At 33.6% G+C, this 14,330-nt stretch overlaps 2 protein-coding genes across 6 annotated transcripts; one reads left to right on the top strand and one right to left on the bottom strand.

Moving 5' to 3' along the window:
• Nucleotides 1–4,941: 4,941 nt before the first annotated feature.
• On the top strand, nt 4,942–10,023 carry LOC120146027 (non-structural maintenance of chromosomes element 3 homolog). 4 transcript variants are annotated; one of them, XM_039159695.1, is made up of 7 exons: nt 4,942–5,115; nt 5,215–5,461; nt 5,558–5,710; nt 5,988–6,093; nt 6,197–6,260; nt 9,499–9,569; nt 9,686–10,023. In XM_039159695.1, exons 1-6 carry the CDS (start codon nt 5,068–5,070, stop codon nt 9,547–9,549), a joined length of 669 nt encoding a protein of 222 aa, XP_039015626.1. In that variant the 5' UTR covers nt 4,942–5,067; the 3' UTR covers nt 9,550–9,569; nt 9,686–10,023. The 4 variants fall into 4 exon arrangements, with proteins under 4 accessions (XP_039015626.1, XP_039015625.1, XP_039015624.1 ...); XM_039159694.1 differs by having other exon boundaries at nt 9,653–10,023; XM_039159693.1 differs by having other exon boundaries at nt 9,650–10,023.
• A 439-nt stretch (nt 10,024–10,462) lies between these two features.
• Nucleotides 10,463–12,990, bottom strand: LOC120145831 (5'-adenylylsulfate reductase-like 4). 2 transcript variants are annotated; one of them, XM_039159557.1, is made up of 4 exons: nt 12,693–12,990; nt 12,067–12,167; nt 11,759–11,883; nt 10,463–10,996 (listed from the first exon to the last, which is right to left on the bottom strand). In XM_039159557.1, the coding sequence occupies exons 1-4, from the start codon at nt 12,888–12,890 to the stop codon at nt 10,548–10,550; spliced, it is 873 nt and encodes a 290-aa protein (XP_039015488.1). In that variant the 5' UTR covers nt 12,891–12,990; the 3' UTR covers nt 10,463–10,547. The 2 variants fall into 2 exon arrangements, with proteins under 2 accessions (XP_039015488.1, XP_039015487.1); XM_039159556.1 differs by having other exon boundaries at nt 11,980–12,167; nt 12,693–12,981.
• Nucleotides 12,991–14,330: the final 1,340 nt, after the last annotated feature.

Raw genomic sequence — 14,330 nt, 5'->3', positions numbered from 1 at the left:
ATTTAAGTGAGTAGATCAACCCTAAAACTATGTCAATACCTGAATGGCATATATATTATTGGAATGCGTGTTCGTCTTTTAAAGTTTGGCTCGATGATAGTTTTGGAAGTATTCAGCTCAGCTCAACTCTAGAACGCATTCAGTAGTAAGGATTTGATATTTGTTAGACAAATCGACCACGAAGACCAAATTGAATTTAACGGAAGTATAGTATGTATCTGAAATTCAGAAACGTCTGGATTACCCTGAAAACCCCCAAATAACATGAATAAACATGAATGCTAAATGAATTAGGTAACCTCAATGACTGAGGATTTAGTAAGTGATTTGGATAAGTCTGGAAATTCTGATGAGTTTACATAGTGTACAATTACGATGGTTTATGATTAAAATAATCAAGTACGTCAACATTACATGATATTGTGGAAGCGTGGAAATGAAATAAAGAGTAAATACCCTGGAAGGGTAATGCATTAACCAGTCGATAAGTATTAGTTCTGGGAGTTGTTCAGCTCAAGTTGTTCGGTATTCTGATAGATCGACACAAATCGTAAATGTTTCGAATCTTCGTTTCTTCCTTATCAGCTCAATTCACATTCTGAATAATTGATGATTCTGTCAGTTAATGAACTCTTTCAATAGTGATTCTAAATTCCAACATTCTATCGACATACTGAAGATCTGTGTTTCTCTGCCTGATACAGTACCTCTAAATAATATTCGTAAACTTTGGTGTGTTTCCTAATCATATGAATATTTTATATGGTTTCCGATTTGAAATATGTTCTGATTTCTTATCTGAATTTTGATCTGATTTCTGATCTGGATTCTGTTCTGATATATGATATGAATTCTGCTTTGATTTTTGAAATCTCCGTTTATTGACGAAAATATGTTTTATTTGGGGGTATTGTTGGAGGAAGAATATATACAGGCTCCTCGGCTTTGTGCTCAGGGCTTCACTGTTGTGCCGGGGTTGTATGGTTCTGGGGAACCTACATATTATGATGTGTTCGGTTGGGGGATTTACTATGGTTTTTGATAAATGTTTTGTTTGGGGGTTATTGTTGGAGGAAGAATATATGAAGGCTCATCGGCTGTGTGCTCAGGACCTTACTGTTATGCCGGGATTGTATGGTTTTGGGGAACCTACACATTATGGACATGTGCGGTTGAGGGAATTACTATGATTTCTAAATTTTTAAAAATATGTTTTGAAAAGATATGTATCTTTTCACTGGTTTTGCGGGAACACACTAGATAACCTATTCTGATCTCCTGAACCTAGACATCCGAAATATTTCTCTAAATTGAAAGCTCATTGTCCGTTACCATCTGAAATACCAGTAGGATTTCCGCTCAACATAAGGATTTGTAGATGTCTGAACCGATAAGAAAAATATATGTTTATCTGTATCTGCACGTTCATCAGCATCATCTGGTAGTTCTGTATTACTGCGCTTTTCGAAGTTTACTCTATTACTCACCTTTGCAGGTTAAAAGAATCGTACAGTATATCTATCGACATCAGTAAGGGAGTTCTTCCAGGGTTGCTTGCAGAGTACGCTACATGTGATTAGGGGGCATGTAATTGTATTTTGTTTTATATATGAGTCTGAAAATCTGTTTTATTTCTGTATACTGAGAAATTATTTTATAAGTTACATGTTTTAATAAAAGTTTTAAATTTTCCGCTATTTTTTACAGTGGGTCGCTCTGGTGGCCCTAATGTGACACCTCAGATCAGATCGGGTCATCCGTATCGGTCTGGGGGGTTACAATTCTGAAACAAAATCAACAACTACAATTACTTTCATGACAATTTATGTTATACATATTTGTCTATTTTGAGATTTTTAGTAAACCCGTTACGACTGCAAGATAAATCCCGAAACAAATTTGTTTACTATCTCATTTTTCCTACAATTCCGAATTATCTTGGATCAAGAAAGGTACAAGATGAAAAATCTATCATAAGATTGTTGACCGAAGAAATAATCCGAGACAAAAATGAAACCTGATAAAAAGTAAAAGGAAGAAATCTTATTCTTTATAATAAAAGAGAATTAAAAAAGAAATAAAAATACTCTTTTATATTTGATCTTGTGATCGAAATCAGTTGAGGCTGTCACTATACAGTTTTCTTAAAATAGATTTTCGACCACTCCTTGTTGCTTGAGATCTTTTGGTCGTCTGTCTCCCATGATACAACAATTTGATGATCAAATACAATAGTACAACAGTAAAGATCACAAACTTTTATTGCCTTCGACTATCACCGGTAAAACTAAGGGAGAAAAAGAATATTTTCTAAGAATGAGAGAAAATATTTTCAAGAGAAGAAAACTTCTTGAATTCTGAGGTATGAAAAACTGCGAGAATTGCTAAATATTTATAAGGGAATTTCGAGATAGTTTTACTCTAACGAAAACTCTTTTAATATCTAAATTTAAATAGATAATAATATCTTTTAAATTTAAAATATTGAACTTGAGAGTTTAACTCCAACCAAAACTCTTTTAATATCTAAATTTAAACATAATAATATATTTTAAATTTAAAATATGGGCACTTTTCCGTTGAAGAAGCTCCACCCGACCTCCCCCCCGACGACCAAAACCCCTATGAAATCATGACCGATTGATGATCGACCGACGACAAATCGACGATTTAAATCCCGCGAACCCTACAATAAAAATCACGATCACACGCGATTTTGACAATGAATCACGACAACTACGGTGACATATAACTAGGATGATGGTAAGGACTACGTCAGGGGCGACGGTTGTGGGAGAGGGCGGCGATGGTGGATTAAGATTAGGATTTGGAGTTTTGGGGTTGTTTTATAAAATAAGAAAAGTTAGGTTTTTTATAAATATAATAGTATTTTAAATATTTTTTAAAATAATTTTTAAAATTACTAGGTTGTGACACGTGTCACTAGACGGAGAAAACTAATGTCGTTGACAGCTCGGACACCTAAAGTGCTAACGTCTTTAACGTTAGGCACCCGGATGGCCCAAAAAAAATATAGGCACTTATTTGGCACAAAGGGTATAGTTTGGACAGTTATTTGAGAATTAAGCCTTCTAAATTTAACCATGTTACCACCATCATGGTTTACTCCCTCATAGGCTTCTGTGCTCTCTCTTGCTTCTTACACTTCACCGACAGTTTCATGACGCCTTGAGGGATGACCCTTTTCGAGCTTGATCTCCAAGTCGAATCCCCGAAGGACAATAGGTACAAGGTTGGACTTACGGATTTCGTTCATGCCAGCATGTCGGTGTTAGTGTTCATGACGACCGCTTTCCCGGATCATAGAGTTACCAACTGTGTTTTTCCAGGACACGAAAAGGAGACGGATCAAGATATGCAGGGTTTTCCACTAATGGTGAGGATTATTTGCAGCGTCTTGTTTCTTGTGTTTCCCAAAACTAGGTTTGGCGTTGGTTGCATGGATACTTGATATTTAACATCATGGTTTCGATTTAGTGTCTTAATATAGATAGATTTAAATTTGAAATGATTTTCTAATAATAAATTTCTTCGATTCGTGCCTGCAGAAGAATATTACGTTGTTACTGATTTTGTATTTTTATTCTGATATGGAGTATTTGACTAAAAAAGTCTAAATATCATCTTGTAAAGCACCCTGTATCTTATTATTATTAGCTTTATATATTAGATTGTTCAAGAATCAATCTCGGCTCCCCCATTTCACGACTACATCATAGTAGGCGGAGGAATTGTCGGTTGTCCTTTAGTTGCAACTTTGTCTGACCACAAATGTTTAATTTTGATCATAGAAAGAGGAGGGTCTCCCTATGACAAGCCTAACAAGCAAAGAGAACTTCTTGCTTACTCTTTTAGATCCCTCACTCACTCGATTCATATTCTCAAGCATTCGTTACGGATGATAGGGTATACAACCACCAAGCACTGATTTTCGACGGTGGCTCCATCAACACAGGATTTTACATGCATGTTGAAACTGAGTTTATAAAGGTATCCGGTTTGAATGAGCTAGCTCTGATAAATGATTAGTACCAGTGGGTTGAAAAGGAGGTATTCAACGCACCTGTGTTAAAGTGGTAATCTGATGGACTTTTACCATTCAACGGAATCACGTACTACCTCAAAGTGTAACTAAGAAAACGATCAAGTGAACAAAAAAAATCTAATATATAAAGCTTTATTATTAAATAAAAAAGTTTTAAATTACAGTGATCAAAATAAGAGAAAAAAAAATCAGTTGTTAATTTTGTAATTTACCCTTTTTCCCGTTTGAAACAAAGCAAGTACATAGGTAGAGATGGAAGCAATTAGAAGGCATCTATAATTTTTGACATAAGGTTCACTCTATCCAAATTATTGTTTTCGTCATTATCATATTTTGATCAATTTTACTCTTAAAGTTGTTTAATTTAATCATTCTAAATTCTAATTCTAACGTAAGATTCTAAATTTTAAATCATAAACTCTAAACCCAAAACCCTAATTAAATATATAAACAATATTAAATATTTTAAACATTGATGCAATTGATTAACTAAAAATATGATAGAGACGAAAATGATAAATTGAGTCTACTACAGAGACAAAAATGACATTTTCACCTTAATTTTTTAAAACCCTAAGTAGAAAAACAGAAAATAAAACAATATATATATATATATATATATATATATATATCATGTAAAATTAAGTGACTCTATTTGAATTTAAAAATTAATCTATTAATTATTAAAATTTTGAATTATTCAAATTATATTTTACAACTCGTATCAAATGCTATACTTTAAAAATAATAATAATAAAATTTATGAAATTATAAATATAATCAAATTAAGTTGAATTTAACAAAAATATTTTTTTACTCAAGTCGCCTGCTTACCGTACTGCTTTACTCGCTCTCTCAACTTTCTCCCCCAACCAACATTGAACTGTTTTGGGTTTATGTTTTAGTATTATTTTTCTCCAAATTCCCGTGAGGGTTTTTGTTCTATTTTCTTCTCAACCAAACAGACACGCAACTAACCCCTCTCTCGTCCTTAATGCTAAATGGAAAATCCTGGTGAATGTTTCTCTCAATTAGACATATCAAAAGAGGTAATTTTTTCTTTTGCTTCAGTTTCTGCTAATACCTTTCGAAATGATAATCCAATCTGTTAAAAAGTTGGTTTCTTTTTCTGATTTTGTTTTTGGTAGGAAAAAGACAAGCTTGTTGCAGAAGTAATTCGTTACATACTATTTAAAACGCATCAGAACTCAGGACGTCCAATTAAAAGGGAAGAACTCTCTCAATTAGTCACTAAAAACTATCGTCACTTTTCACTTCCTGCTTATATCATCAACCAGGCTAAAGAAAAACTCTCCTCCATCTTTGGTTACGAATTGAGGGAACTTCAAAGATCTCGCCCTTCTTCCACAAACCAGTCCTTGCTATCTCAACAAAGTAACAATATATTGTCGCCCTTTGTTTGAAATTCTCTTGATTCGTATAATTTTTTTTTCTCTAACTTTAATTTCGATGACGTTTGTTGTTTTCAAGGTGGAATTGATGCCAAATCATATGTTATCATAAGTCAGTTACCTGCTGATGTGTATAAGAAATATGTTGAGGATGTGAATACATCTCATATGAATGGCTTTACTTTTGTTGTGATTAGTATCGTGCAGCTTGCCGGAGGCAAAATTGCGGAAGGTACACTTTATTGATCAATGTATGAGCTTTAAAATTTTGGTTATGAACTTGTGAGGCCAAACTTGCTTTGTGTTTGTGTGAATCTGCTTTTTCTTTGTCTTGTATGTTTATAGATCATATACTTGGTAGGCTGTCCTGTATTACTCTCATTCGAGTGAATTTATCTGGCTGAAAGTTAATTATCAACTTATCACATGATTAATAGTGTTTTCTTGATGAATTAAGGATTGAATTTGATTTTCTTTTTTCCTGCACGTGAACTAATCCACTTGTGCAGATAACCTTTGGCATCATTTGAAGAGGATGGGATTGCATGAAACCGATGAAAACCACCCAATACTTGGCAATGTGAAGCAGTCACTGGAGATGTTTGTCCATCAAAGGTTAGGGCCTACCCAATAGTTCGTTGTTCATAATGCTGTTTACTTTCAACAACCAGTTGACCTGGACAGTTTCTTAATGGCTATTCCTGTATTCTTCTTGTAGATATAATGCTGAGAGAGCTCTGGAGGGAACTGTAAGTGAGAGAATTAAGCAATACCTAACACAGGTATTGATAACATATGCTCTGTCTGGTCTTTATGGCTGATATTTTACTCAAGCATTTCAAGTAATTTTTAAATGCATTTACACTGCCTGGTGTCTTCATGATCAAGCACTGCTTTTTCTCTCTGATAACTTTTTTTTTCATGTAAATTTGATTTGAGCAAGTTCCATGAATACAACTTGTAACACCCCCAACCCGTATCCAACCCGAATATGAGTCTGAGGTATCACATCGACTTTTAAACCGTTTCTTTTCACAAAATAGCTAAAGAATTTCAATTTCACATTTAAATCAAAACTGAATAAATTACGTTAATTAAAAACATTTGGTTTTACATATCCTATTAGAACATATTCAACGCAAAGCTCTTAGTACATGCCAACGACATTTAATATACCAAAATACATATGATTCAAAACACTTTTCTGATCTGATCTTCGGAAAGGAGAAGCTGACTTGTCTTGCTCCTCTGTGCTTCTTAATCTTCTCGAAACCTACGTGTGAAACATTCACACGCTAAGTCTATGACTTAGTGAGGCATAAAAAAACATATAATATAACCTTTAACTACTAACAATGCATGAACATTTCATACTATCATTTCACACCAAATCATATAATATTTCATATAGCAAAATGTATACATACACATAGGTCATCATTATCCTCACTAATATTCTTATCATTATCATTAATACCATTTATCATATAATATTATACTTATCATTTATAAAATCCATATAACACATTTCACCACAAAACACACAACACACATACTTTATTTATATTGTATCGTTTAATTGCCCATGGTATACTTGGGAGAACTAAAGATATGTGAGTACATAGTGGTGCACATATGCTGTCACCACAGCTCGTATAGGGTCCCACTAGGGGCATGTAAAATTTGTCCCGAAAGACCATATAGATGTCCCGAAGAACCACATATCATATAACATATATGTCCCAAAGGACCATATATAACCCTCGACTCTTGACATGCCAACTATACCCTTAGCTCTCTTATCACGTAACATGGGCTTTATCACTTATGTTATTTCACATATTCATATAGGCATGTGGTTCACTTACACGTAGGAAATTTTCATATGATTCACATATCACATAGCTTATCACATATGCTTGTATTCTTTTTCACATAATCACATAGTCATATAATGTTTCATATATTCACTTAGATAGTCACATATACATTTTCTCATATATCTCATAACATATATCATATATGCATGCCTTCACTTATATCATATCATATAGTTTATGTTTTGTTCTCTTATGTTCACATAACATATAATGCATACAAGTCATATTCACACAATATCAATCCTAATCATTATTTTACTAATACAATCATATTTTTCCAAATGTAGGAAACAAACTTGTCGCAAATCTAATTTCCCATTAGCTAATATTTCCTACCCGTATGCAGTCACCTGGACTCACTAGTCAATTCAAGCACTTATAACTCTTTCTTGATCGATCTTATCTCGTTACCTCATCAAATACTTGCTTTCGTTCGATATCTACACAATTGTACATTTGATACTAAAATTAGAATTCTAAACCTTATGAATCAATCATCAATAATCTTATTTAAAAGAAACATCTAATTCACATTTTTACTTTGAGTAGTATCGGTACCGAAGGTATGGTACCGATACTTCCCTAGCTATGGTATCAATACCAAGCCTGGGTATCGATACCCAAATTGCATTCTGTAATCCTTATTTCAAAATGGTATCGATACTGTCCTTATGGTATCGGCACTCTTGGTATTGATACTACCCCTTTAGGCATCGATACTCTTTGAATAACTTATCAAATTTCGACTTATGGTATCGATACTGTTCAACCAGTATCGATACCCCTATCCCAAATCTCACCTATTTTCCTTTGAAGTACCGGTATTGGATGAATCAGTACCGATACTCCTAACCCAGAATTCACTCCTTTAGCCTTAAAATTTACCAATCCCAACCTAAACCTTTCGTTTTTAATCCCTTTTATGCCATTAAACTCAACTACACTTACTTAAATCAATTTATATCCATATAACACATCATTGTCTTCAATATCTACACATATAACTTGAAACCAAGAATCTCACTACATTTTCAACATGTTCTAATTTCATTTCTAACACTTCTAACTTCTTAATTAGATCCTTGACAAGTCAAATATGGCTTAAAAATCCATTTATAACTTCTTTCTCATCAATTCACTTAAATCCTTCTTTTATTAAATCACCCATAACTTGTCCATCTTTTTGTTTTACACCACTATAACCTTTCCTTAAGCTTTCTTAACACTCCAATAATCAAAACCAACCTTAAAATGAAAGAATTAATCCATAGAAAGCATACTCACCTTATGCAGGAAGAACCCACGGTGAAGAGGAAGAAGAAAGCTGAAGAATGCTCTGGATATCTCTTACTCTTTCTTTCCCCTTTTCCACGTGTTATAATATTCTCTTCATACATTTTTAATTATTTTCTTCTCAAATGACCATTATGCCCTTTTCATTTCCTAACTTTATTATTCAATCCTGCTCCAAGAAATTCTCATTTAAGTCCCTAAACTTTTCAATTTTCCGAAATTGATCACATAGTTTCAAAAACTTTCATTTTAGTCACCAACCCGGTTTTTGGGATGTTACACAACTAGTAGTGAAGCTTTTCCTTTCCATCGGTAATTGTAGTTGTATATGTCATAGGTGTTCATTAGAAATACATGATATACTCAATGTTATAATGTTGTTGCTTTAATGTGCTACAGTAAAACTATTTTCCTTGGAGAGAGTACTTTTTTGTTGCACAATACAGCCGCAATAAAGACTTTCCTTATCATCAATAATTTGTGCTTATGTACAACCATGTATAGTACATTCATGAAACTGTTGCAGATACAGATTTGAAACTATAGATTCTGGTTTTGCTTTCATTTTTGTGGACCTTCATTTTTTACAGGGTAACTTTTAGGGAAAATGCAGCTAGCTATTCGTACAAGAGTATAGATACATGCCAGTTACAAAAAGACTTGCATTCTGCTGGCTCTTTGCTATCATTGATATTTGTTCAACTTATAAGACAGAACATTGATGCTTTGAAATATTGTATTCTAGGACAATGAACTTTCTATAATGCATTCTCATAATCATTTAACATTGATGCCTTCGATATTGTTATTGATGGTACTGACCTGAAGGGATGTCTTATGTTGGCAGATTGTGAAGAAAGATGATACCACTGGATATCTCGTGACAGCTTGGTGCTAGCTCTTACCAAGTAAATAGAGGTGGATGTTCGACTTCTTGCTCCATGGCTGATTCATTAGTGAATGAAGCTCAGTTCCTCGTTGGTTTTTTTTTTGTGCAGTAGGTTTAGGAGCCTTAGTAGTTTTTTGGGGTGCAGCTCCAATTTCTGTTGATTTTGTTCATTGTTAGCTGGGCGCCAAGCTTGGTTCAAGGCAACAGTTCAAACAGGTTCATTTTGGTTTTAGACATTTGTGTATACAACTGAACAAAGTGGTTAATGGGTGGCCCATTATGGTTATGGATGGTAATGATGTGAGGTGATTATTGTGGTTAGTGAGTAGAGCCTATTTTGGTTTAGACATTCTGATATATACGCATAAACATAGGGATGTCAGTGGGACGGGTTTCACGGAACCTCCCACTTCGCACCAAATTAGACGGGATGGATACAGGTTTCGAGGTAATAAAGACAAAAACAATCTCTCTTTTCATTCACTTTTTCTTATAGAACATATTCAGAATTTATTTTCTTTTCACCAAAGCAAAACCTAAGAGATTTTCGCCATTGGAAAGGTCAATTACAAGTATCGAACAAGTTAAATAACCACCCCACACGTCAAACACCAAAGTGAGAAAGATGCAAGTGAAAATAATTAGTCTTTGCAACTCCAAATAATAGTATAGAACATGGAATTTAGGTCTACTATTATTTAACAAAAAGTTGCAAACATGCTTTGAAGAAGCCAAAAATGGCATAAGCCAGATGACAGCTTGCAGTTATCGGCAGTAGCCTATTTACAAGTTGAAGTGCTGCTTTATGTGTAAACGTCATGTAATCTAGATCATCAACAAATGATAAATAACTAGTACAGGGTCAATATAACATAGCATAATTCAAATTAACACAAAAGCTAGTGTATTGAAAGAATTCAAGAAACAACAAGGCTCCCTGCTTCCCGGAGATTGCGGCCAAACATTCCATAGGAAACAAATATAGCTACATCCCACACCAACCTGAGTTAGTGACATCCAGTTATTGGCACTGCACGGCTTGTGTTGGCATCACCGATCGAGACGGTTGCAAGGGATTTAGAGGCCCATGCTCTAGCATTCATTGCTCCTTGTAAATTGCTTCTCTTGCAAGGTTCCTTCAGGGAATTAAACAGTTGAATCGCCCGTTTCAGATATGCCAGAGGGTGTTCCAACAGAGCCCCCAATTTCACATTTTGGATCAACAGTGTCCAAATTAACTGTGCAATTACAAGCATAGTTGGATACAATAGGTAAAGCAATCTTAAAAGCACAAAAGTGGTGGCCAGAGCCAAATATGTCTCTTGTCGAAGTAAATTCTCTGGAGATCTTGCCCATGGGAATGGGCAGCTTTCCTGCTCAGTGCTATTATGCTTCTCATGATTCGACATGCGACTGATTCTGCCCAATGATATTTGATCCAGACAATTCTTAATGCCTAGAACAATGGCAAAGCAAATATGTTAGCCATGATATGCATAGCTTCCAGATGTAGAATATTATTAAACCCCATCAAACTTTGTTTTCAATCAAACTCCCCATCTTGGAAATGAATGAATCACAAATTAACATTCCTTGATGGGGAGAAATTTTGAAGGGAACATTAAAGGAGGTATGAAACTATAAATCATTAAAGCCCACCCAAAGAAGGGGGAAAAATTAAGAAACAAAAAACTCCTTAAGGAAGCATTTACTATGGAAAGCAGGATCATAGATAAGTATATCTAATAAGACACTACAAGATTCCCCTTCAGTTAATTTTATCTCATTTTGCATCATCTTATCCATGATGGATTATGCAATCTTATGATGAGAAGCAGGTTTGCAATAGTTTGGATTGGATTATGAGTGGGATACTATGGCATATTTGTCTTTACGTAAGCCAAAACAAAGACACAATGAGGACATTTATTACTCAAGACTACCTTATCACTCTTATCCTACTGAATCCATAATCTTACGCACTAAACACAAAAAAAAAGAGAAATATCAATTTAGCACCAGACAGACAGGTTAATCACACAACTCACAAACTAGAACCATAAAGCATTTTTAACCCAAAAATTAAAATAAAAACTGCATAAAAAGTATGCCATTAGTCAAAACATATGAATATCTCCACTTTAAATCTACTATACGTATCAACTCGATGAAACATAGATATCACAAAAATCCAAAAGTTGCAGAGCAAAGGCCTTACCAGTGACATCACCATAGAATGCACTGACAGATTTCAAAGACCGGTTTCCATGATAACGAGCACGCATTGTAGAATTTAAAAGGAAAAGAGTAGGAAACCCGTGAACTCCATACTTTGAGAGTATGCTGAAGAAATCAAAACCAAAATTCAGTTTAGCAAGATAAACATACTCAATTACTCATAGCATGGAAATACTAAATTACAGATATTCATTTGCAAACCTTGGCCTGACAGCTGCTTCATCTATGGCAAAATGAGGAATAGAAGGATAAGAAGAAGAAAGGATATTGAAGCTTGGTCTAAAAGACCTTGAAAAGGGGCACCAAGATGCATAGAAAAGCACTGCTACATATTGATTACTGTTCTTGTAAATCATGTTAAGCGCCTTTTGCAATGAAACCTCGTCCCCCTTAACCATATCAAAGAAAAAGTGTAATTAAAAATCACGCAGAAAAGAAGTACAATCATAATTCAAGTCAACTTCGAATATGAATTTGTCTAAATAATGTTAGTTCCTTTAGACCCAATGCAATGAACTAACAGAAATAAATAGATTTAAGATATCTCCAATTCCATCAAGACCAATCGTAAGATTCTTGAGAACTAATCCAGCAAATTCATAAAAAAATGCAAAAATGGATGATATTTGTGTGTGTGATCATATATTTCTCAGCCCATACGTGACAATTAGCGTATTTTCCCTAATTTTGAGAAATCATGCTCCAACCTTTCTAAAGCAACCAAAATGGAAAACCCTAAATACATTCTTTTTTTTTTTGCGTATCCTTATCAGCTTATAAAAAAAAAAGCTTCTAACTTATAATTTCCAAAACCTCAAATCAGGCGGAAAAAAGAGAATTTAAAAGAAAGGGATATAATGAATACAAAATGAAAGGGGAAAAAAAGGGAAGGAAATGAAAGAATGCGAAGGTACTTCGGTAACACCAACGAACTCGATAGATTCGGTATGTGCAGAGGTAATTGGACAATAAGAGTCTCGGAAGTCAAAGATCGCGTCGGGAACGGAGACCTTGGGACATAACGGAACCCTAAAGGGAACGAAGACGGCGTACGTTAGCCTCCACCAGAAAACCAATATTAGCAACCTCCTTTGCCATGCCTTCGCACCCATCAACTACCGACTATTATTTGCCGATTGACACAATTTTTTCTTTTTTTTAAAAAAAAAAAGGCTGGCAAATTATATATAAAACCCTATAAAGGAATTCCAGATATACTTCAATCGGGAAAAGGATGAAAAGCTGTGGCACAAATTTGTATATATATATATAAACACAGATATTTTGGGTATTTTAATTCGGAAGGATCGGAGTAGGAAAGAGTTAACAGAAAGTTGATTTTTGGTCATGGTTTATAAAATAATCGATCAATCAATAAAATTTATGATAACCTATACTATGGTCGTCTAACTGTTAGGATCATTATACTTCAACCATCCAAATCAAAAAGCGTTCATTTTAGTCACCAAGAAAAACTTTCTCAATTACTTTACTGTTAAACCCTGATGATTATGAAGGTTGAGAATCAAACCCGAAACCTTTGATATGGTACCCAACAAATAGCCACTGGATTAATTTGAGTAATAATGTTATAGGATTAAGAATTAATATTTTTAAAATTTAATTGGTATTAAATTTATTATATTTATTTTATGAAAATATATTGATTATAACGTAAAATTTGAAGTATTATTATAAAATTATATTTATAACACTAATTAAAATATATTAATTTTATAAAAAAACATTATAATATTAATTATGTTACCATTTAGGTTATAAATATATTTTTATAATATATATATATATATATATATATATATAACTAGGTGGATACAAGGTAATGTCTATTTAAATGCTCTCAACTATTTGAAAATGAACGGTTACATTCCTACATATACAGTGTTCAAACATGAGACTTCAAAGGATAACAATAAATCTCTTAACCACTTTGATTCATGCTAAAATAAATAAAATGAGAGTAAATTAAATCAATGGTCACTAATATTTGAGTAAATTTTCATTTTCCCCGTTGAAGTTTCAAAAGTAACAAATTGGTCACCAACCTTATAAATTTGTAACAAAATGATGAATCCATTGTTATCTCCATTAAAAGTTTCAAATAGGTCCTTGAACAATAATTTCATATTAAATTTATCCCTAAAATTTTCTAATTTGAAAAAAGAAAAGGTTCTAATGATTATCGGTTAGGAATTAGCCAATTTGTAAATTTCGAGAAAGGATACGAGAGCGACGATGTTACTTTGAACGTTAACATTATTAACGAATGACCAGAAAATTGTGGGTTAGTTTTTACTTGAATCTTTGAATTTGGTCCGCTAATAATTATTTGGGAAATTGAGTTATTTCCCATGCGAACGTAGTTTCAAAATTGATCTAAAACATCAAGATCAAAACTACCAAAATTGCATAACAGACAAACCTTTAAACTATTGAATTTTAAAACAAAATAGAAAAGCCCAATAAATATCAATAATGGAGAGAACACACCAAATTTACGAGGTTCAACAAAATTATCATCTACTCCTCGT

The sequence above is a fragment of the Hibiscus syriacus genome, unplaced genomic scaffold, assembly GCF_006381635.1.
Source record: "Hibiscus syriacus cultivar Baekdansim isolate YM2019G1 unplaced genomic scaffold, ASM638163v2 tig00110895_pilon, whole genome shotgun sequence".
In the NCBI taxonomy this organism is placed as follows: Eukaryota; Viridiplantae; Streptophyta; class Magnoliopsida; order Malvales; family Malvaceae; genus Hibiscus; species Hibiscus syriacus.
Note: the sequence above shows the minus strand (reverse complement) of the source record. Positions and strands in the feature narration are given on the sequence as shown.